This window comes from Taudactylus pleione, unplaced genomic scaffold, assembly GCF_031769625.1.
Source record: "Taudactylus pleione unplaced genomic scaffold, aTauple2 ptg000025l, whole genome shotgun sequence".
NCBI lineage: Eukaryota > Metazoa > Chordata > Amphibia > Anura > Myobatrachidae > Taudactylus > Taudactylus pleione.
This window is the reverse complement of record NW_028284427.1, coordinates 538,101-563,392: the sequence shown is the minus strand read 5'-3', so window position 1 is coordinate 563,392 and position 25,292 is coordinate 538,101. Positions and strand designations below refer to the sequence as shown.

General features: G+C 45.3%; 1 protein-coding gene across 1 annotated transcript in view; it reads right to left on the bottom strand.

Moving 5' to 3' along the window:
- LOC148539613 (electrogenic sodium bicarbonate cotransporter 1-like) overlaps positions 1-25,292 on the bottom strand; it is a 325,398-nt gene that overhangs the window by 58,155 nt on the left and 241,951 nt on the right. The window contains exons 13-17 of the mRNA XM_088451237.1: positions 24,594-24,776; positions 19,924-20,037; positions 15,209-15,370; positions 13,274-13,452; positions 9,686-9,758 (exon numbers count right to left, since the gene is read on the bottom strand). Coding sequence (XP_088307363.1) covers positions 9,686-9,758; positions 13,274-13,452; positions 15,209-15,370; positions 19,924-20,037; positions 24,594-24,776 — 711 coding nt within the window. The remainder of the gene's footprint in view (positions 1-9,685; positions 9,759-13,273; positions 13,453-15,208; positions 15,371-19,923; positions 20,038-24,593; positions 24,777-25,292) is intronic.

Below are 25,292 nucleotides of genomic sequence, written 5' to 3'. Positions count from 1 at the left end.
CCGGCCAAACTGAGGCGTTCCCGATGGAGCGCTTGCCGTTTGGGGGCGGCCCCACTGACATCAGCAATGATGTCAATGGGGAGCTTCCTGCTCGATCAGAGCAGGAAGCTCCCTGGGGCTTGCGAGTGCTGAGACCCAACCTTAGGGTCTTGTCGCAAGCCCCGATGGTCGCGATGGTCCTGACCATCGCGACCATCACCCTGGTCGGTCGCTGAACTGTGGGTGGTAACCCACAGCTTAGCTAGCGACCAGGAGACCGCACTTCAAGATGCAAGCGGCCGCCCTCAGAGCGACCGCTTGCATCTAACGACCGGGTCTGAAAAAGACCCTAAGTTCCTCAATTCATCAACATTGGTTCCAACCGATCAAGCTCATCAACTCATCAACATTGGACTCATATCAATTAAGTTCTTCAATTCTTCAACATCGGTCTCAATCGACCAAGTTCATCAATTCTTCACCATCAGATTCATATCCTCAAACCGATTAAGCTGTCCTTCCAGCATCATCGGTCCCAATCTGATTCTGCTCATTCATTCAGTATTATCAGCTCCATTTCTCATTCTAACCTACTGTTTAAGAAAGACATTATATTTCTGTACTCACCTTCGAGCCTCATCCTCATCCACTGCCATATCGCTATCTCCCCTTCAGCCTCCCACGCCTGTTCCTACACAAACCAACCCTCAGGCGTGACACACAAAAGGGGGGCTGGCTGGGGATACAGAACTGGGGGCTTGTGTCTCGGGACACAGAAGGGGATCTGGCTGGCTGGGAACATAGAAGGAACAATGGCCCTCATTCAGAGCCGTTCGCTATTTGCGGTCGTTCGTTTAAAAACAAGGGGTGGCTATTCAAATGATCCGTACGCACATTGCAGTCTGTTCACACCTCTAAGTCTGAATGAACGAGCAAAACATACGCTCGTTTATTTGTTAAAAACGCCCCCTGGCCGCTCGCACCATACGTCATGTCCGCTATTTATTAGATTAATCGAGTACATCGACCAGCGTATGAACTGCTCGCTATTCTTGTGGTTGGTGTTTGCTACCACAAATTTGCGAGCAGTTCTGGCTATAAAATAACCCAGTGACGTGGTCATTGACGCTGCTGTTTTAAATATACACACCCATAAAACGCCCGTTTTGACCTTTAAGCACGCCTGCGTTCGGATCTCCACTCCCCATTTTCAAGCACCTTCCCCTGTTACCACCCACATACGCCTCATTCTGTCACTCAAAATAGCAGGCACTCGCTATATAGCGTACAAACGATTTTCGGCCGCACTGACTGGTTCGCGCATGCGTACTAAAAACCGTACGCATGCGCAGATGTGCGAACATCGCTCGGAACGAGCGTACTGCCGCTAACGAGCGGCTCTGAATGAGGGCCAATGTGCTTTTTTTCTGTGGGGAACAAAGTTAGTAAATATCTGTGGGAAGCAAAGTTATTTTCTCAGTGGGGAGCAATGCTATTTATCTCTGTGGGGAGCAATGCTATTTATCTCTGTGGGGAGCAATGTTATTTATCTCTGTGGGGAGCAATGCTATTTATCTCTGTGGGGAGCAATGCTATTTATCTCTGTGGGGAGCAATGCTATTTATCTCTGTGGGGAGCAATGTTATTTCCTCTGCGGGGAGCACTGTTATTTCCTCTGCGGGGAGCACTGTTATTTCCTCTGCGGGGAGCACTGTTATTTCCTCTGCGGGGAGCACTGTTATTTCCTCTGCAGGGAGCACTGTTAATTCCTCTGTGGGGAGCAATGTTATTTCTTCTGTGGGAGTAATGTTATTTATTCTATTGGGGAGCAATGTGGTTTTTTTCCTGGGGGGGGGTGGGGACTGATGGTGTGCCTTGGGAATTTTAACAGGTTTTGCTGTCCCTAATCCTATGGTTGTGTGAATGTCATTTATTCATGGCCATGCGCAAACTTACTATCTTCAGCTTGTTTGTTTTTTTTGTTTTTTTTGGGGGGGGGGGGGGGGGGTGGCTCATCTGACTGTTTGTACTGGGAGCTCTTTTTCTCGTGCAGTGGATATGCACCTTTAGCCTTATCTGGTACTGTTTTCTTAGCAGGAATAATTTGCCGTTTAAACGGATTTTTTCATTCATGTAGTTTCTGCAGTGTGTCCCACATACCCGTAGCAGTATTCTCATGTCTTATATGAATTAGCTGATCATCTTCATTTCAAGTTTACATAGTTGGTAAAAAACATTAATCAGCTTGGTTACTGCTAGCCTAAGATCTGTGCCACTTGCCATCTGTTCCATATATGTATGTCTCTATTTCCCCTGTGGTATATACTGGGTCACTCACAGTGATAACTGGGTTTTGTGGTACATTTTTGTCTGGGTACCGCATGCTTTTGACTGGGTCTGGGGGTGCCTGGGCCCATAACCTGTTAGTAGAGGTGTTAGTATTTACCAGATGAAATCCTTCTGTTTCATAGACAGTCAGTAGGCACACACTGGGAACTCTTTGTGGTAAAACTATTTATAATAATAGAATGGTATGGTTTACCAACATACAGACATGTGTATTCCTCCCCTGTAGCCGGCACTGGGAGAACTACATCTCCCAGCAGCACATGTGCCTCCCAGCACTCCTCAGAGCCTCCCAGTAGCCCCCGGGACTCCCTGTAGCCCCCATCCCAGTGACAAGATAAAGGGGAGACCACCAGGAGCCACGGAGACCGCCAGGGAATAAGTATAATTTTTTTTACGTGCTGCAGGGTTTTCAGCTCTGAAAACCTTAAACTTTTTTATAATTGGATTCCATGGGTATCAGGAGCACGTATACCCGCGGTAATCCAAAACTAAGTGCAAGGTTTTTTTTATCTCACTAAACCTCGCTCCCAATTGAATATGCCCCCCAGTCTGGTGGTTTATCTCAACAGGGATTATTTTGAGGGCGTGTCATATCCTGCATTTGCAATCCCGTACTTATGAAATATGGCTCTGGTGTCTCAGTTCCCATATCTATTCTGCGGGATCATAGGCTTACTGAGAACTGCGACAATTGAAAGAGGCTGCACTTTTGTATGCAGATGCTGCAAGATTTTACGCATATGCTTGGATTTGCAAAGCTGCAGGTGGGCTTCTCAATACATCTCCCAGTGGTTGCGACATATACATATTATTGCATAGCAGCTTAATACATATACGTTGCAGCGACGGCATTAGCGTACAATTCTGAATCAGGCTATGACAACTGTATAAATTGTAATTTGTAATATTACATAATGTGGATACAGGAAAGACAAAACAAAACCTTTTATTCTTGCAGGAGCACAGGCACATTTGTCACCATGGAGAAGCACGGTGTAGCATAGATATGACATAATGATAACAGGTAGCTTTTTTCATTAAATTCTAGGTACCTTATATTTTGAGCAACTTCGGTTTTACTATAGCCCCTTTAAGTTCTATTTCCCAATTAATTCCTTGGACCAAAAAGGGGGAGGAAGGGAGAGGGGACATGGAGGTACATGCACACTGTCTACATACATTCAGAATGGAGAATGGCTATAAACTATTTTTTAGCAGCCAAATGACAGGAAACAAGTAGTACAGGAAATACTATGATGAAGGGATTAACTAAGTGGCAGAATAGTATACGAAGGCGGAATAAGCGTGAGTATAACTAAGAATACTATGTTTTTTGCTGTATGGCTGTTGATGACAGCCTTGTTGCTGGGCAGATTATAAGGCTGTCTGGTCAGCTGGTTGGGTGAGCCAATGATATGGCTTGAAGGAGTGGTCAGATGATCAGTATATATTGGGCTGTGTGAGCATGGACAGCCTCTTGGTTCCTGGATCTTTGAAACAGGATCAGGCTGAGTATCTTTGCCCTTTTTATACATTCTTTCCTTCTTTGTATTAACAGTTTTATATGCCTTTCTTTGGTCTCCGTGTCCCTGCTTTCTCACTTGTGCTATCTTTCAGCCAGCTATACAGTGTCCACGCCGGCTGTCCCATCCCACCCATCTACACCTCCTTGTCTTAGTTCCCCACCTTCTTCTCTTTTTTCACGTCCCCACCCCCTCCCCCTCTCCTGCCCAGGTTTTCCCAGGCGCCTGTCTGCGCAAGCCCCAGCAGCTCACTCGCTGACACCCTGCAATTTTGCCAGCGGGAGATCCCGCTTCCGCAGCTCCCCCTACTCTGCATTTGTTACCCCCCCCCCGGAGGTTAGCGCCATTGCGCATCTCTCAGATCCCTCACTTGCCCTCTGTCTGCCGGCGGTCCCGGGCCCTGCCCGTTGCAGCGGGCTCGGCGGACATTTTCTCTCCCGGCGGCCATTTTGTCGGCGCTCCTCCAGCACTATCCCGGCGGCCAGTAGAGCGGTCCCCTCCCCCTCCTCCAATGCCCAGCGCGCTCCTCCGCCCAGCCCTCCAGACTCCCTGTCACATACCTCTCCGGCGGGCGGGAGCTCTCCCCGCTTCGTCCCCCTCAGGCCTCCGCCGCTATTCTTTCTCCCCTTCGCCCCGCCCACTCGGCAGCTCCCTCGCTGTCCGGGTCCCCTGCACTTGGCGGGCCTTCCTTTCTCCCCCAGTTCACCAGCGGCCCTGCTTTAACTACATGCCCAGCGGCCATTTTACATGGCGGCCGCATTGGGTCCCACATTTGTAGGGGGACCCAGCCCCAGCGTGTAAGCCCAGGCTGTTTCCCCAGGTGCGCGGTCAGCTCATCTACACATGTGCCGCCTACCCTAGCCACCGCCCCAGTTTCCCCCCCCCATCTCCTGCTCCCTGTCTTTTTTATGTCATCCTCACTGCCTCACACCCCTTTTTCTCTTCCACCAGCCCCCCCCCCCCCCGTCCTAGGTTTATGTGTTTTTGTTTCTGCCCCCCCCCCCCATATTTTTCTTCTGTTGTATCGCTCCCCCCCATTCTTTTGGCTGACCTTCCTTTCACCTTCATCCCTGCCTTATTTGTTTACACCATTGGCACACTGCCCCTTATTTCGGGTCTGCCGCCCGGCATTTTCGCACCCCATCTTCCTATTTCGTTTCAACATACTTCCACCCCGGTTGGTCCCCTGTACCCCCTCTACTTGCAACCCCTGCTTCTGCACCTAATGTTTCCCCCCCCCTGTGCCTGCACCCTTTTCTTCTGCTCACCTTTCTCCTTTAGTTACAGGTCTGCCGGACTCAGATGTGGTCACTCAAGTCAATGCAGTAGTTTGTACGGCTGCTGTTACAGTGCGCGTCGAGATGGCCCTGGATTACGGAAGAGTGTTGGGAGAAGACTCTAGTGATCCTGTGCGTTTGGAGACGGTTATGGTGGTCGAGCTGGTGGCTCCGCCGCGTTAAAACATCAAAGATGGCGCCTCGCAGAAGCATGGTAGAGGAGGTTCTGGGTCCACCTGGTGCTGGCGAGTATGATTGTGTCACAAATTTTGTTATGACTCCAGTTTTTGTTTTACATCTAACGTTTGCCTGGCGCCCTCGCGTTAGATTGACAGGAGTGTTGCGCAGAGGTTAGAAAGGGGGTTATGACGCAGTTATAGGGGTTAGGAAACAAGGGTACTGTTAATTGTGTGAATTCAGCTTTTGCTGTGCTCTTTGCGTTTCAGCGAATAAGGATCCGCAGAAGTAAATTTGCTGATTTTTCTTGTGCAATTTTGGGATGTCATAGTGTGGAATCAGGCGACTTAGGCGAGTGTCGCAATTTTTGTGAATATAATAAATTGGGTTGGGGGTGGAGTTACATTCTCATCTGTGCCATGGGCTATTTGTCGAACAGAGTGCGGATCACAGTTGGATTTATTATACATTTGTGTTGTAGTAACATGTTTGTCTAGTCCAGAAATTTGGACTGGGGCGATTTCGATGCCCAATGTGGGCGGAACCATGGCGGTAGGGTGGTTATGCCTGTTGGGTACAAAGGGTGTTTCAATTTGTTTATAGGTCACGGAGCAGCGTCGACCCTCCTTGGTCACGGGGCTGCCTCCGCATTATCTTCGAAACAGGGGTAATCCTGGTTTATTAAGGTATATGTTTCGCCAGTTATGGTCCCCGATGCGTTGTAGGTTGGGCTGTCGTTTGCCATCATGCCGCACTTGCGGGGGTAGCTCCTGTCCAAGGATAGCCTACGTGTATAGGTGGTTTTATCTCCCGTCTCAGGGGTTAGCTCTAAGGGAGCTAGTCGGGCTCAGGCGCCTTTTTGTTTGGCTATTTTTCTCTGTGCAGCGCAGGTGGTGTGGTGGTTAGCGTTCCTCCCTCCCAGCGAAGAGGTTATGGGTTCGGTTTCCACCTTGGCCTGATATCTCCCTCTGTTTGTGCTCCTCCATGTATTCTGTTTCAATGCGTGGGGTTTTAGTGGTGTTCAGGTGAATTAGCAAAATAATGTTTGCCTTCAGGCGGTGCGGTTTCCGGCACCTATATCGAGAAATCCATTTTCTTACTTTCGCATGTTCAGGCCGGCACTGACCAGGTCGGTGTAGCACATCGTCCGTACGGATTTCTCTTCATGGGGGCGGGAAGGAGTGACGTCTGTTTGGACCTCTTTTGGCACAGTCACCTTTTTTCCGTGTTTTGGGTGTTCCAGTTGCGCGTGATATGTTGATAGGTTTTTGTGTCCAGTTGGTAGGTTGGAGAAGGAGATAGTCACGATAGCAGGTTATGGTTGTTTGATAGATTTTGTAGCGTAATGGGAAATGGACCACATATCTCACTAGGCATTTAAGGTTTTGAGACTCAGTGGAAACATTTAAAAAAAAAAAAAAAAAGAATGATGTACGGGGTTGGTAAGTTGTTTGCTTAAATGCGGCTGATTTATAGGTTTACACAGTTTGAGCAAGCATTTCGTTGTTAGGCATGGTTTCTTGTTCAATTTAACGGTGAACTAATTTGTACTTCAGCGGCAGTTGTTGCTGCAATTAGTTTACCAATGCGGCTGGCGGGCCAGGTGTTTTGGGCTTTCAATTGGAGGGAAATTTTTCAGCGTGGTTTATTACGATACAGGTTTTTTCGAGTAATTGTTGCTGTTGGAGCCGTTCCCAATTTTCATGGCCATATAAGGCTGGTCAGTGCGCTGAGGATTAATTATTTTCTAATCTACGGAATTGGGTGCAGCTCATGCCATCTACAACCGAAACTCGTTCCTTTTGCATTTGTTTTGTCATTTAGTTTTGTGCGTTAAGTTCAGAATATTATATTTCTACATACAAATTGCGCTTCGGTCTCTCGTCCCAATGATACCTAGGAGGTATTCGTCTACCTGGCAATTTTGGTGAGTTTATGGGCTCAGCCATCTACGGTTTTTCAATATTTGCTTTACTTCTTTGTTTGGAGCCATTCATAGTGGAGCGGCTTCAAAGTCTCTGCGGTGGCGGCGCCAGCGGGGATCTCATCTATTGTAAGCTTAAATGTATTCATGTACATACCCAGTCAGTTATTACATGTTGGGTGAATGGTTTCCCCGTTCGCGTCGTCTCCCGGCGGCTTTTTGATGTGCATTTTTGATGCGTTGCTTGTGGTTAGGGGCAGGTAGCTTCTGACGGGTGGTAGGCCTCGCTTTTACATTTGAACTTTCCAGCTGCAATTTTGGAGTGTTTAGTTTCTTCAGGGATTTTGTTTAAAGATATTGTTTTTCAGGGATTAGTGGTGCTTTGCAAGTTTTCATTGGGCAGTTCAGACCATAAAGGTGGGGGTGGATAGTTTCCATTTCTCAACATCCAGAGGTTTATTTGCCCGGTACGCCTTGCGGTGCCTTACAGATGTGGCGCCCTGCTAGTGAACACAAGGAGAGTTTACAAGGAGGGCGTGAGGCCTCGCTTTTACATTTGAACTATCCAGCTGCAATTTTGGAGTGTTTAGTTTCATTAGGGATTTGGTTTAAAATATTGTTTTTCAGGAGATTAGTGGTGCCTTGCAAGTTTTTATTGGGCAGTTCAGACCATAAAGGTGGGGGTGGATAGTTTCCGTTTATCAACATCCAGAGGTTTATTTGCCCCGTACACCTTGCGGTTCATTACAGATGCGGTGCCCTGCTAGTGAACACAAGGTAAGTTTACATGCCAATCTTACCCTGCATTCTACAGTTCACCGGGAGCACGAGCGTGGTTTACAAGCCACTCTTATCCTACATACTACATGTTAGTTTTCTGCGGTTTTTGGCCTAAGTTTTTATTGGGGCAGTTTCTATGCTTCAGTTTCTAGTACTCATTTTCTTCGAATCGGCGCAGCGATTGCGGGGGGCATTTTCCTGCAGAGTTTAGGGCGTACAAATGGCTGCCTATGTGACAAGTATTCAGTTGCGAATAAAACTAGTTGCGCACCTGGCGACAACCTGAAACGTTGTTTACCAACCAATCGTTGAACGACTAGCATTCAACAATTGGGGGGTGGTGAAGGGATTTTTTAATTTTTCCTCCCGGAAGCCTTGATCCGGCCCAATTTGGTTCACGGGTAGGTTTTTTAGTTTTTCCCCATCACTCTGGTTACTTGTTTCCCCTCTTATGCATCCCTGCTATTAAGTTGCTATGTGTTTTCTTAGTTGTGTCGGGATGGTTTGGGTTTGGTACGATACTCATGGTACGGGTCTTTGTGGCCCACTGGGATTGCAGCAGTTGACAATTTGGGTTGTGAATGATGTGCGCGGTTTGGTGTTGGGTTTCGTGCTTGGGTTTCTTGTGTCCTCAGTGACTAAATAGGATGTGTCTGACTAGGAGGTGTTGCCTGTCAGGAGCAACAAGGTGCGTCAGCAGAAAGGTGCGAGGTGATCGTTCGTAGTAAGAGATTTTGTGGGCTTCAAGCCAAATGGGAGGATGTATGATCTGGCTGGTGCATAGTTTGACTTGGAGAGTGGTGTATAAGCACAGTGCGTTAGACAGGACGAAGAAGAAGGTGAATGTGTCAGAAGACTGTCATTAGGAGTCACTGGGTGGCTTGGTTGTGAGTCATAGCTTTTAGTTGGAGATTTAACTCTGTATTTTTCAATCCTGATTGAGGGCATCTTGATGACTTGGATTCAGTTTCCTTATTTAGGAATTCTTGTTTTGGGCTAGGTCGTGTTGGGTGGCGGGCCAGTTTCCTTTGGAGTCTGGCTTTGGCGGGAGTACGCTGCAGCTCAGTGGCTTTATGTGGCGTAAGATACGTTGTGGGGGCACTTGCCCTCGATGAACCTGGCGAATTTGTCCTGCTCCGCACGGGGGGACCCGGGCGCTTTTTGGTACGGAAGCGCCTCGGATTGGCCCAGGAGGGAAGTGGGACCCTCGCAGCGTTAGTGCGTCTAGAGGGGGGACGTGTCAGTCGTTCCCCGAGTATTTGAGCAAAGAAAAAGCTAGAACTGAGTCTGCAGCGTCTCTTTGCCACCCTGGTTAGGTTAATTCATTATAAATAAAAGCTGTGACCTTTTTTAGCCAAGCTCTTGTTGTCTGTGTCGTTATTTATTAGTTAAGTAAGCTATACAAGGTTGTTAAGGGTTAGAAGCAATAAACCAATGTATTTCTTAAGCAACTAATCATCCTAAATTTGAGGCAGTGTAAGTTCCACCATTGCACAAAACATCTACGATTCATAAGTGTGCCGTGTGCCGACATCTTACGACAAGTCACAGTGGAGCCAGGATGATCAGGCAACATGGCTTAAGAGCTGAACCTACAGACCTCATTCTGGTCATATTAAACAATGATCCTACTAGAGTCCCTATTCCTCAAGATACGATCTACTGTACAGAAATACCTTAAGAATTGGTGATAGAAACACAGATGCTCCAGTCAGGACGAAAACTGCTAGACCAGTTACTCTCTGCTCCCTACAAACAAACAAATACAGGTATAAACAAAATAAATACAATAGATAGAAATTGGTAGAATAGACAATTCTATTTGTGGTTCAATAACATTTGTATGACTAAGGTGCTTACCAAGAGTCTTTCAGAGAATTTGTGTGAAAAAGTGGGTTCCAGTCAGGATGTAGACAATCAGAATGTCGAAAATCAAAATGTCGACACCATAATATCTACATATTCTGAATGTCAACATTCAGGGTTTCAACATCCACATTGTGAATACTGACAATGTTGATATGTTAAAAATGTCGACATTCTGCAATTAGGGTTAGGCTACCGTTAGAATTAGGCTGCAGTTATGGATAGGGTTAGATTTAGGCCAAAATATCAGTGTGACCATAGTGAATGTCGACATACTGTATCATACCACACCCTTTCTTTTAGTACATGTAGTGCAACACTATACAATACAGAAAATAAAGCAGCTCCAGCTACCCTTGCATACTACACCAATATGCGTAGCGTATCTTGCGTGATTTAACTCTGCGTATGCAGGGTAGATGCAGACTCATTAGGAAAATCTGCATATACAACGTATTTCTCAGAATTAGACGCTGTGATCGCAGCTGCGATTTCGCATGGAACGTAGCTGCAAAAAAAATGCTAATGTCTGCACCTGAGGATATAGTCTCCCACTGCTGCCTTCTTACTTGCGTGCGACGATGCATACCTGCTTAAATATCGGTAATATCGACGCACATCGGTGGCCATCTTGCCCTTGCACAGGTATGACCATCTGCCACCTTGGGAGCTCTCCTGACATGCAGAGCTGCATATGCACTCGCAGTGGCTGATTTCTGCACGTCCATGTAACAGCGTTTAAATGGACAGACACATCTGTGTTTCTCAGACCACCCCCATCACCACCCCCAAATGCTGACAACCTGTCAGTCACTCTGCGATGGATTCCTGTGTGTGTCCGTAATCGCAGAGCAATCGCTGCGCACTCACAGTGCATCTTATACGCATGCATGATGGCAAACAATTGCTCGATTGCATGCAAAATCGACTTTGCTTCCGTCTCTGAATCAGGCCCCTAGTCATCAACAGTATGTATTTGCAACGGCCCTTTAGCTAGGGGAAAATATGCACCTCTATACTATAAATCTAAAAGGAGAGGTAGTATGGTGTTTCGTCCACGTGACTGGACGAAACGCCCACTTTGAGAAAGTCTGGTCAGTGAGCTTTGCCCCACAATGAGTCTGACCTCCAACTCACTAGCGTGGCTTTATCTGTATCCAGCGTGCGCTGCCACCAGCACTCCACCACCGGCATACGGTCCAGCAGAGCACACTAGTCCCCGTCGGCTGCCATCCTCTGGGCACTTACATTCAATTTAATCTGTGGGTCTACTAGTAGCAGAGTACCAGCTGCCAGAGCCTGGCTCTTAGGACCCGACACAGAACTCACCAGCGTTCTTCAGCTGTGGTAGACCGAAGATCAACAGCAGCATTATAGCAGCAGAGTTCTAAGCTCTGAAGTCCAGATCCATAGTGGACGCAAGAGTTTTCTACAAGGGTGGCCACCCCTACTACTGGTAGTAAGAATTTACTAGGATACAGGGCCTGATTCAGAGCCGGACGCTATTTGCGGACGCTGGTTCAGAAAAAGGGGCTGGATATTTATATTGAGCGCTCGCTCTCTGCGGTCTGTTGATGCCTCTATGTCTGAACGAGCGTCCGAAACATGCGCTCGCTATTTTGTAAAGACGCCCCTTGGCCGCTCGCATCATACGTCATCTCAGCTATTTATTTGATTAATCGAGTACATCGAAAGGCGTATGAACTGCTCGCTATTCTTGTGGTAGCATTTTCCTACCGCAATCATGCGAGCAGTTCAGGCTAAAAGACAACCAAGTGACGTGGTCGATGACGCTGCTTTGTTAATTATGCACTCCCATTAAACGCCTGTTTTGACCGTTTGGCACGCCTGCGTTTGGATCTCCACTCCCCGTTTTCAAGCACCTTCCCCTGTTACCACCCACAAACGCCTCATCCTGTCACTCAAATTAGCAGGCATTCGTTATTTTGCGAGCACACGATTTCCGACCGCACTGACTGGTTGGAGCATGCGCATTACAACCCATACGCATGCACAGATGTGCGAACATCGCTCTGAGTGAACGAGCGGCCACTTACGACCGGCTCTGAATCAGGCCCACAGTCCGCATTATTTGTAACTACACAGTTACTAAGTGACACTTCAGCTGCTACATAATGACAACATTGCATTGGGTGCCCACTGCTGCCAACTATTGCCAATAAATGGCAGAGGTATTTCACAGCTTTTTTCTGTAGGTTGAAGAGAGACTAGTTCATGTCCTCCTATAAATTTATTTGAACATATTTCAGGATCTTGCAGTTATTGTATCAAAAGGAAAGGAGATTTTCCACTTTGGTGTCTCTATCACCCACAATTGTATTTATATATATATATTTTTTTTGTTTTTGTTTGCATTTTTGAATGCTACTTTATATTTTTTTACTATGTTATTAAATGTGTATATATTTTACAAAAAATTGTGGGTGTCTACGGATTTATTCTAGCATAGTCTTCAGCGCTAGTAATCCCTGTAATTTTCGATCTCGATACCGCATTTAAACATTACTTTACAATATTCAGTATATTTTAGAATATACTTTCATCATACCCACCCCATCCAATATAGTTCATAAAATTAACCCCTTACAATAACTTATAATCCCCTTTATAAATTAGCACCAACATCATCGAATAATTTGATATATGTACATTAACCTGCTAAGTAAGTCCCTCAGGGGTCTATTTACTAAGCAGTGTTAGGAGACAGAGTGAAAAGTAATAAGGAAGTGATAAGGTGCCAGCCTAACACTGCTTAGTAAATAGACCCCTCAATCTAATAAAAAACCTTTCCCCTTAAAATTACCTACCATAAACTATACGCCGACCATACACCCCCACCTGTTCCTCCAGTTGCAGCATACTTGCCTGCTCTCCCAGATCGACCAGGAAGTTCCACAAGAGTGGGCAAGTCTCCTGGAGCTATCTCCCACCTGGACGCCCACTTCCTGAGGGAAGTGGGCGGCCAGATGTGGACAGCCTTCTGTTTGTACCGCCCACTTCCTGAGGGAAGTGGTTGGTACAGACAGCTGATAATGCAATTCGCATTGAATTGCATCATCATGGCTCTGCCCCACTTTGCACTTAGTAATCATTGCATTGTATAGCAGGGCTATGATGGCACAATCACGTCATCATGCCTCCAGCACCGCCCACTTATGGCATTCCAATCCTGGCTACCTACTCCCGGAGGGGGCAGCTCAAAGGTCGGCAACTATGAGTTGCAGCCACACAGTGTTCATGAAGCAGGAAGCAACAGGAGCCAGACTGCAACTGTAAATGTCCCCTGCTGTGTCATAAAACTATATGGTTTACTTTATATCAGTAAGAATAATTAAACATGCAAAATTCCACTGTTGATTTTATTATTTTCAGTTTACCTGATGCCTAAAAACTTTGGCTGTTCTCCTGGAGCAGATACAGTAGTTTCCATTTTTAGGCTGTTCATATGTGCAAGAGAAATGACTGTGGCAGAGACATACCAAGGAAGACCCATAAATGATGTCACAATGATTAATAACGCTATGCAGAAAAAATCCAAATGAAGGCCTGCACCTTTCTGTAAAATAAATAGTTCCACACATTATATGAATAGTAACCTGGCTATATAAATAAATGTCAACTTTTTATTTGGCTACTCAAGAAAGTGTGCAGGTTATGAGAAGGCATGTTGTCTGTTTACACCTCCCAAAACTTGAGGTCAGAGTCATTTTGCAAGGTTGAAAATTAAACTTATGGGGGTAAATTTACGTGAGAGTTTTTATAAGTGAGTTTTAGAAGTGATGTTGCCCATTGCAACCATTCAGATTCTAGCTATTATCATCTAGAAGGTGCTAGTTAAATGTTAATGTTAAGTAGAATCTGTTTGGTTGCTATGGGCAACATCACTTCTAAAACTCACTTCTAAAATCTCTCACTTTAGTAAATTTACCCCACAGAGTTAAAAAAAATGTTTAACCTTTCTTGTACATGAAACATTAATGACATGCATCTGTTTTCAGAGAGCTTTTAAGATATGCAAAAACTTACAGGTGTCTTACACAAGGTTACAATCCATTGTTATTGATTTTGTATTTGTTTTTAATCTAGAAAACAGTTTATATTGGGTCTGATTCACTACGGATCGCAGATGCGTATGAAATATTGCGTATGCACGTACTGCGATAGTATGCTAATCCATTGTTGTAGCTATGCCACCGCAGCAATACATAAGGACGCCCACTTTATCTTCCACACATCCATAATGTTTAGCAAGACTGCGAAACCATCGGTACAATTGAGTACCATCGCAGCCTCACGCACAATTACACAAGGCCTGACCTTACTCAGAAATTGCTTACTACAGCACAAGCTATGAGGCCTCAGGCTGCTTTCGGCATTGCAGTGGATAAATTATGCACGCCCATGCAACGGCATTCAAATGCCTTGGCACCCTGCGTACTCCCTGACAACCTCCCCGTCACCAGCCACAAACGGAACTTCCTGTCAATAACTCGGCGATGGGTCTGCGTAGCTACTGCAGTCCCGTTCGCTGTGGCCATTTTGCGCACTGCGATGCATGCGCAGTACGCATCAATCGGTCGATTGCGTGCGTATAAGCAGTTGCGTTCCTTGCTGGATCATGTGTGCATACCCCCAGGCAGTCCCACTTTTAAGGCACTGTACCGCTTTTCAGGTACTGTCCCGCCATCCCACCTGCGGGCTGCAGTGTTTCGCAGAGGGGAAGGTTAGGAAAGACTCTCTCGCCGCTGGTAAATTTTCCAATAGTGATTTCTTCACTGTTTGCTTACATAAGCATTACACAAATAGATAGGCTTAAGCTGGGTACACACCTGTACAATCCTCGGCCCGATCATCCAATATTGGGTAAGTGGGCTGATGATTGTACAAGTGTGTATGCAGGAACGTTAAACAGCTTATAACACTCCTACAACGGTTGGGATCTGGAAGTTACATCTTATGGGCTGATTAATATCTGTTGGCCCAACCTCTCGATCCCATAGAAGCCTGCACACACTGAGCTATGTTTGCACAGTGTGTACGACGGGGCTCACAGGCAGCTGACAGAAGGACACATTGCATGGCTGATCGGGAGAGTTTAACCCGATCAGCCGTTGATCGAAAAGATGTGTACCCAGCTTTAGTTGACCAATAGCATTTTTCACCACAGAACTGTGAATTAACATCCAGTGAACTTTGATTAGGTGCTAAATAGTAAGCAAACTCTGATTGGTCACAATGGGCAACACCTCCACTTCTATAAACCCGCACTTAGTAAATATACCCCTAGATATGGTTAGTAATATTTTACTTGCCTTCAGCTTGTACTCTTTGCGGTTAAGGATAACAGCAGTTATTTGCTGGTCCATAAATAAAAGGATTGTAATCAAAAGTGCTGGAACACCAGAAAGCAGATAAACCCACCATGGATTTCCTCCAAACGGAAACACAAACCAACCTCTGTTTGGGTTTGTTGGCTATAAAGACAAATATAAAAATATTAAATGAAACTTTAAAAAAATAAACATAATTAGGCAGACACAACACCAGACTCACAAATATAAAAAAATAGTATTACTCCATCCCTCTCCTTGTCTTACAGTGTACTCTAAGCAGTGTAGCTTGAAGACATTAATTGGTTTAGCAGGGGTGTATTAATAACTGGAGGGGGTCCCCTGTACTTGGTGAAATGTGCCTCTTGCCTCCTGTTTGGTGCACCAGTTCCCTATGCGAGGAGGACTGCACAGGAGGCACAGTGGTCGGTCCTGGGTGCAGGGTGTGCAGTGCGGGACCTGCCCTAGATTCACCCTGCACCCATGACAAATACGCCACTGGGGACTAAGGGATAAAAAGGGAGATGTATCAAGCTATCTAAATAACAAGTGGAAGTGTTGTCATAGCAACCAGCTAAATTCTAACTATCATTTATCAAGTACATTTATAAAGTGATAGCTAAATCTAATTGCTTGCTATTCTCCACTTGTCCTCTTTAGAAGGTTTCATATATCTCCCCCAAAATGGCCATATTGATAACCCTTTGCAAAACATAAAATTTAGCACTACATTGCTTTTAATAAAAGTGTGGTAGATCATGGTTTCCTTGTTTCTGCTTGTTCAAATGATTCCGAGGTTATAGTCTTTATGTGAAGATTAGAGCTCTGTTGGGAATAGGATAATTTTGGCTCTTGATCCAAGTATACTGTATATTTAGGATCAAGGGATTAAGACAGAGATATCCATGGCAGTGGTGTAACTAGGGTATTTGGAGCCCAGGGCAAATGTAAAAATGGAGCCCCCCCACGAAGGCGCGTGCAATGAAAAATGGGCGTGGTCACTTTAAAATGGGGCGTGTCAACATGACACACCCCCCTTTACCGTCACTCTGAACATTCTTTTCCATATGCACCTTAACCCCAGTAGTGCCCTCTTATGCAGGCCCATAGTAGTGCCCCTTATACAGTACCCCCAGTAGTGGTCCCCCTTATGCAGCCCCCCATTAGTTCCCCTTATACAGTACCCCCAGTATGCAATGCCCCCAGTAGTGGTCCCCCTTATGCAGCCCCTCATTAGTTCCCCTTATTCAGTGCCCCCAGTAGTGGTCCCCCTTATGCAGTGCCCCATGTAGTGGTCCCCTTTATGCAGTGCCCCTTAATATAGTGCCTCCAGTAGTAGTCCCCCCTATGCAGTGCCCCCAGCAGTAGTACCCCCTATGCAGTGCCCTTTATATAGTTCCCCCAGCAGTAGTCCCCCCCATGAAGTGCCCCCAGCAGTGATCCCCCCTATCCAGTGCCCATTATACAGTGCCCCCTGTAGTGGTCCTCCCTATTTAGTGCCCCCAGTAGTGGTCCCCCCAGTGCAGTGCCCCTAGTAGTAAGCCCCATATATAGTGCCCCCAGCAGTAGTCCCCCCCATGCAGTGCCCCCAGTAGTGATCCACCCTATCCAGTACCCTTATATAGTGCCCCCTGAAGTGGTCCCCTCTATTTAGTGCCCCCAGTAGTGAGCCCCTTATATAGTGTCCCCAGTAGTAGTTTCCCTTGAGCCCATAGTACTAAGCCCCTTATATAATGCCCCCAGTAGTAGTTCCCCCCCCCCAGTAGTAGTCCCCAGTAGAGGTCCCCCCTCCCAATGTAGTGCCCCCAGTAGTAGCCCCCCCCACATAGTGCAGACACACAAGTTAAAAAAATATACACTTACCTGAATCCACGCTCCATCTCCGGCCACTGCTCCCGCCGCTGCACGTCAGTCCTCCTGGGCTGGTGTGCTCTGTATTATGGGAGAGACAACATGACGTTATGACGTCTCTCCCATTACCCACTGCAGGAGCCGGAAGGTGGAGCTCATGAGTGAGCTCCAGCCCGGCTCTTGCAGTGGGCGGCGCTGCAGCGGTCAATGAAAGTCTGTCTGACTCTCATTGGCTGCTGTTTAACACACACATCACTGCCGCACGGCAAAGATGTGTGTGCAGCAGCAGCCAATGAGTCTGTCTGACTCTCATTGGCTGCTGGTTAACACACACATCGCTGCCGCGCTGGCGGCGATCTGTGTGTTAAACTGTACAGCCTGACCCCACCTCCCACCCTCCTCCTGGCGCTATTGGGTAAGCGCTCAGGGGGAGGGAAGGGGCTCAGCTGTGCAGAACAGGACCAGCGCTGGGCACAGAGAAGCCTAATGCCGGTCCTGTGTAAATGTGTAGTGCTGACCACACACACTGCGGTCGGCGCTACACTGCCTAACTAGGACGGGCTGGACTGTGGCCGGTGGCGCCTCCCCCCACGCTGCCTGTCCTAAGGCGCCCAGGGCACACGCCCCGCTCGCCCTGGCATAACAAGGGTGGTTAAATCAAATTAACTGAGGTACAAATTAAGTCACCTGTGGTCAACATGGATAGCCTTAAAATCTGGACTGTTAGGGTGCCTTGAGGACCTTTTGGAACCTCTGGATTAAGAAAATTTTAGGTGCAAGAAGGATAAAAGTTTGGGGTTATATTTAAGTATTGGTATAACATTTATGTTATATTATAAAATTTGGACTGCTAGGTCAATGTTGAGGATAGAATTGAGAGGGTTTAAAAGTTCATGAACATTATCTTGGTAGATGACCTATGTAAAAGGGGAGATGCGTGTCTTTAATACAAGGGTCTCTTGTCTTGACAGCTCTCCAGGGACTCTCAGACTCACACTACAAAATCTACCTGTGTATCCTATATTCTGGAGTCACAGGATAAATAAATTTTTTACACTTTATTAAATCAGCTAGTATAAATGAATGCTCTTTATCATTATGCCACCAATGCTGTAAGGAAAACCAGTGATATAGGATTCTGTATGAAATTCATTAAACACTTTGGGGCACATTTATTAATGATCGCATTTTGCAATGCGATCAGGGCATCCAGTACCACCCATGATCGCATTGCAAAATGCGATCATACCGGCTGAATGTACTATCCGGCACATGCAGGGAGACGGGCTCCGAACGCAGCCCGTCCCTGCGATGTGGCCGGAGTGCACGCGGGACTGCTGCGCATGCGCAGTCCCGTGGACTGCACATGAGCGGCGTCCATTGCCGGCAGAGGGATCTTGGAGATCCCTCCGCCAACTGAAATGCGGCAAGTCCCCATAGACTACAGCGGCTAACGCTAGCTTCAGATAGAGTTAGCTGCTAGGGCCAATATCGGGAATGCTTTGCATTCCCGATATTGATACATTTGGCAGCATCGCATCCCCCGTACAAAATTATGGGGGAGGCGGTTGCGGGCGGCAATGGAGGGAACGCAGCAGGCATACCTGCTGCGGTCCCTCTTTCATACATCCGGGGATACTTAATATTTGAGGTAAACCCCACGAAAACAGGTGTTTTCAGGGAATTTACCTCAAATTAACTTTGATAAATGGGCCCCTTAGTCTGGCATTTTCACTGGAGACAGGGCTTTTCTCAGCTTCTATCAATGTAACAAAACTTTTACACCAGAAAAGTCATAGATTTCTCAGGTGATTACCTATTTTGCACCAATTACTCACAGACTTCTATGACGGCCTGATTCTATATAACAACTAACAAGCGGCAAAATGAATGGTATTAGCTATATATGGCAATGGGGAACCAGCAAAGTCTGATAGGCTAGCAGGATTCCCTCTAGGTCAGATGTCTTTGCACTTATTACTGGAACACTTCACTGGCAGCGTTAAGCTGGGTATACACTATACGATGTGTGTCCAGCGGTGCAATGTGTTGTATCGATACATCGCGTGCCCTGTACACACTGCACGATCCGATGTATGACAGTGTAATGTATTGTAACATACTGCATGTAACAGCACCGAATCATTCATTGCATCGTCCCATCTGCTGTGCAGAACAACAAGTGGGACAGAACCGTAGTTAATGTCGGATCAGATCTACACTATACAATGTGTACGATATATTGTTCTGATTTGTGTCAGAACTATATATCGTATAGTGTGTATCCAGCTTTAGGCTAACTGTGAGAAAGAATAACATTATACTTAGGAGAACGATTTTCTTTTTTATGTATTATGTTTTTATTAAATTTTCAAATAGGCATGAAAGATACAGACATTGTATTGTCTGTCAAAACAGAATCAAATCTGTTTACAAAAACAATCATATATAAAGCTGTATATAAAAATTGGCAGTATAATACAACATAAACAATCCAAAAAAGAAGGAGAACGATTTTCATCCAAGAGGAGCTCTGGATTAGTAAATACTGGTGTAACTGCATTAAGGACCTAATTCAGAGGCGGTTGTTAGTTGCAAGCGGTCGCACTGAATCAAGGAGGCGGCCATTCAGGATGCAAGCGGCCGCCTCCTTGTTGATCGTTAAGCTGTGGGTTACCACCCACAGCTTAAAGACCAACCAGGTTGATGATTGCGATGGTTATCACCATCGCGGCTTACGTCCAGACCCTAAGGTTGGGTCTGGGCACTCGTAAGCCCCAGGGAGCTTTCTGCTCTGATGAAGCATGAAGCACAAATACACTACTGTGAAGACCATGACCTCTTACCTTGAATTCATTTGGAACTATAAGTTTGGGAGTTTGAAGTCCACAGATAACATCAATAGCACAGAAAATAATAATCGTCAGTATCACTGAAAAATCACCAATCAAGCGCCTTATCTGTAGGAAAAAATGCAGAAACCGTAAACAGATATTTTGTAATTCAAATTAGAAAAATATTGGACTAATAGTTGAAAATTATATTTACAGGAACATAAGAAAAAGCATTTCAACCATGTCAGGATCCTAGCGCCTGACTGTCACACTCCTTAACTGTCACGATCCGATACAAGAAATTCCTCTTTAGAGGACAGGAAGCCGGGGGGTTAGGATTGTTAGGAGACAGCTAGAGGAGTGACAGTACTAGTTTCCTCAAAAAAGGTCAAACCTAGGTGTTGGCTAGACACAATCAGAGGCACAGAGTCTAACTCACTCGGTGGTCTTCACCAGTGACCCCTCCTATTGGGATTTGTGTTTCGCAGCACCGAGTGACCAGGTCGCGGTCCTCTGTTTAAGTACCTGGGAGTGACGAGGAGACCAGAGAATGACACTGATACAATGAGTGGAATGATGCACTGGTATGCACAAAGAAACATTGCAGGATTCAGAGGCAGGATACACCAGGAAGTGACACAGGAGGTCCAGGCAAAGACTAGTTGGGAGTGACAAGGAATAATGGAAGGTCAGATACTGGATACTTTGGGTAACTCTAAAGATCTGGACGCAGGGTAGTCTAAAGACACTCAGTAGATCCAATTGCAGAATGGAGATAACAATGCAGGAACCTCAGACGCAGGTCAATGCATAGGCACTCTGTAGATTCAGTCACGGAATACAAGTAACTCTGCAGGGAACCTAGACGAAGGTGAGGGAACTTGATATATTGTAGATCCAGTCACAGAATACAATAGCTGTACAGGGAACTCAGATGCGGGTTAGTGAACTTGATACACTGTAGATCAAGTCGTGGAGATAACAGAAGGTGCTTTGTGAATCCAGACGCAGGGAAAGCTACTGAAACTAGTGCTTAGGAATGGTACAGGAGGAGACACAGGAAACCGGTAAATGAGCCAGAACTGGGAAAACACTAGAGGATTAACTGAAGCAAAACTTGAGGTTAAACATAAGTAAGACACTAATGATCCATACTCGGATATGCTCAGGATGGCACAGGTGACGGAGACGCGAGCTGGCTCCAATAGTACTGAAGAGCCAGACGCACACTAGCTGTGGGATATGCTAAGAAAGTAACCTGGAGCCTGGAACAAATACTGGTATCGTAGTCACTGGGAAAGCGAAGTTGGACAGAAACTTCCTGTTCCTGGAGTCAGACTAAATACCCTTAGGCAGTTGGTCATTGGACCAGAGCATCAGCTGAGTGAGCCCAGGACTACCATTGGGAAAAACTAGTCAGGTCACATGTAGCAACAAGGCTGCGCCCATGTCCGCACCACAGGAACCAGGACACACGCGCGGAAGCCCTAGCAGACCCTGGGGAAAATATTCAGCCACCACTCTCCTCCACTCCCAGTGACTGAACACCTAAGCCCAAGGACGCCGGCGCAGAGGTGAGTATAGGCCCCGGGTGACAGAAAGCCTAACTACATCCCAGCGTAATGATTACCTGAGTGGTGCCAGCTAAGACCAGCAGCAAAAATAATAGTAATAGTTGACTGTGGGAAATCCTGGCTACCATAGCATAATTCTCACTATCAAAAAAAAAAAAAATCACGTTGCCTCTGCCTACTTACAGTATGATGAAATAACTTGCAATGTCCCAGTAATGGTGATAGGCATGCCTTGAGATCTACAAAGAGTTCCACCCACACAATGCCTTTTGTATATTTTACTGGGGGCAGGGGTGGCTTTCATGGATAACAAAATAAAAAAAACTAAGGGTTAAACTTAATTGATTAACTATCTGAAAAACACTAGCATCAAGAACTCAACAAATATAAACATGTTTTAAAGTAAAATGTAGCATTTTAACCATAGGCACTGGGAACTAGTTACTTTCCTATGTGGGCTGTCATTCTCACACTTGAAGCTGCCATTAAAGCAATGCCTCCAGCTGAGACTGCCCTGACTCAATCTAGGAACTCTTTGCAGCAGCAGTAAAGCTGGGTACATACTATACAATATATATTGTTCAGATGCGGATTGGAACGATATATTGTACACATTTTATAGAGTGTACATCCAATCCGTAGTTAGTGATGGACATTCATCGCATCGTCCCATCTGCTGTACTGCACAGCAGATGGGACAGTGCAATGAACGGTGCGGTGCACTTACATGCTGCATAAGACGACACACTGAGCCGTCATACACCAGATCGTGCTGTGTGTACGGCACATCTCGCCGTCACTGGGTACACACATCGAATAGTGTGTACTCAGCGCAAGTCTTGCATTTGGACATAGAGTCATGTTACTAGGGTTCAAATTCTCATGAACAATGTTATTTGTCTAACTATCTTAATCAGATTAAATTTAATTTGGCAGTGTACATAGATGAGAAACAGAAGAATGTAACGGAGTGCGACTTAGTTAAAAACTGACATTTTCGTGCAAATTTCCAGTCAGTTGCAAAGCAACATATGTAATAGAGGCTAAGGGCCATATTCAGAAATGAACGCAGTGGCAATGTTGGACGCAAGTAACCAATGTTTTCATTGTGTGCTTTGCCATTTATCTCAGTGCAGAGTCGTGTTTTTACAAGTGTGATTGCTTTTATTAAATCTCCGAGTTGCAAAATTGGGGAAAACTCACACGGGAATACAATCTCAGCCAGACATGATTCATGGACCCTGCACCTTATATTGGTATTAAATGAGTGCTGCACCTCTCATTCACTATATTTTATATATATATATCTATATCTATATATATATATATATATATACACACACACACACACACACACACACACACACATATACAGTCAGGTCCATAAATATTGGGACATTGACAGAATTTTCATAGTTTGGCCTCTATTCACCACCACAATGGCTTTCAAATGAAACAAACAAGATGTGCTTTAACTGCAGACTTTCAGATTTAATTTGAGGGTAATTACATCCAAATCAGGTGAACGGTGTAGGTATTACAACAGTTTCTATATGTGCCTCCCACTTTTTAAGGGACCAAAAATAATGGGACTATCAACTCAAAAGCTATTTCAAGGACAGGTGTGGGCTATTCCCTCGTTATTTCATTATCAATTAAGCAGGTAAAAGGTCTGGAGTTGATTCTAGGTGTGACACTTGCATTTGGAATCAGTTGCTGTCGACTCTCAATATGAGATCCAAAGAGCTGTCACTATCAGTGAAGCAAGCCATCATTAGGCTGAAAAATCAAAACAAACCCATCAGAGAGATAGCAAAAACATTAGGTGTGGCCAAATCAACTGTTTGGAACATTCTTAAAAAGAAAGAACGCACCGGAGAACTCAGCAACACCAAAAGACCCGGAAGACCACAGAAAACAACTGTCCCTGATGAAGAAAAACCCCTTCACAACAGTTGGCCAAATCAAGAACACTCTCCAGGAGGTATGTGTATATGTGTCAAAGTCAACAATCAAGAGAAGCCTTCACAAGAGTGAATATAGAGGGTTCACCACAAGATGTAAACCATTGGTGAGCCAGAAAAACAGGAAGACCAGATTAGAGTTTGCCAAACAACATCTAAAAAAGCCATTACAGTTCTGGAACAACATCCTATGGACAGATGAGACAAAGATCCACTTGTACCAGAGTGATGGGAAGAGAAGAGTATGGAGAAGGAAAGGAACTGCTCATGATCCAATACATACCACCTCATCAGTGAATCATGGTGGTGGTAGTGTCATGGCGTGGGCATGTATGGCTGCCAATGGAACTGGTTCCCTTGTATTTATTGATGATGTGACTGCTGACAAAAGCAGCAGAATTAATTCTGAAGTGTTTCGGGCAATATTATATGCTCATATTCAGTCAAATGCTTCAGAACTCATTTGACGGTGCTTCGGAGTGCAGATGGACAATGACCCGAAGCATACTGCAAAAGCAACCAAAGAGTTTTTTAAGGCTAAAAAGTGGAATGCTATGCAATGGCCAAGTCAATCCCCTGACCTGAATCCGATTGAGCATGCATTTCACTTGATGAAGACAAAACTGAAGGGAAAATGCCCCAAGAACAAGCAGGAACTGAAGAAATTTGCAGTAGAGGCCTGGCAGAGCATCACCAGGGATGAAACCCAGCGTCTGGTGATGTCTATGCGTTCCAGACTTCAGGCTGTAATTGCAAAGGATCTGCAAAAAGTATTAAAAAGTGAAATTTAGATTTAGGATTGTTTAGTTTGTCCCATTACTTTTGGCCCCTTAAAAAGTGGGAGGCACATATAGAAACGGTTGTAATTCCTACACCGTTCACCTGATTTGGATGTAATTACCCTCAAATTAAATCTGAAAGTCTGCAGTTAAAGCACATCTTGTTTGTTTCATTTCAAAGCCATTGTGGTGGTGAACAGAGGCCAAAATATGAAAATTCTGTCAATGTCCCAATATTTATGGACCTGACTGTATTATATATATATATATATATATATATATATATATATATATTTAATTTTTTTTTCTTGAGGCGAAATATATAATATGCTGTGGTAATCTAAACGTGATACTTTATTACATACCGATGTAGATAAATATCTGCTGGTTTGGAAGCCTTTTAGCAACATTGTACAGATACATGTGCCGAGAAAGAGTATTATAGACATAAGGAATATATCAGGAACATAGTTGCAGTCATTCCCCTCTAGATGTCCCCCCAGTTCCATGCACTGATTTTGGGTCCAATTTAAATACTCTTGTGGATTCTGTGGAGAATAAAAATAAGTGGAAGCACCAGTCACCATAATGTTATGTTTTGATATAAATTTTCAGACATATTTGCAAATCAATAAATACAATTAGTTACTCACATTAATGCTAGTTAAGTATTTTGATTACGTTACTTTTATTTCACATATGGATATACACTGTACTTGGTGGATAGCTAATAAACAACACTTAGGGGGGTATCCAATTACCTCGCCCGGGGCTATCCAATTAGCCCTGAAGTCGGCCTGACGCTGGCACTTATCGGGTTTTGCTTCAGGACCTGATGTTACCCGTAAAAGAATCCACGATAATTGCCGTTTTTTCACCTGAAAAAAGGCGAAAACACATAGGTCCGCAAGCTTATAGTGGCACCTATGTGTTTTCAAGAGAACTATCCTATTATTTCGAGCGAAATAATAGGATAGGGTGAAAAAAAAACATTGGCGAAAATCGGGAATAAACGGCAAAAATATCCCCGTTTGTCGCCGAACGCGGGGGTCAATTAGCACCTG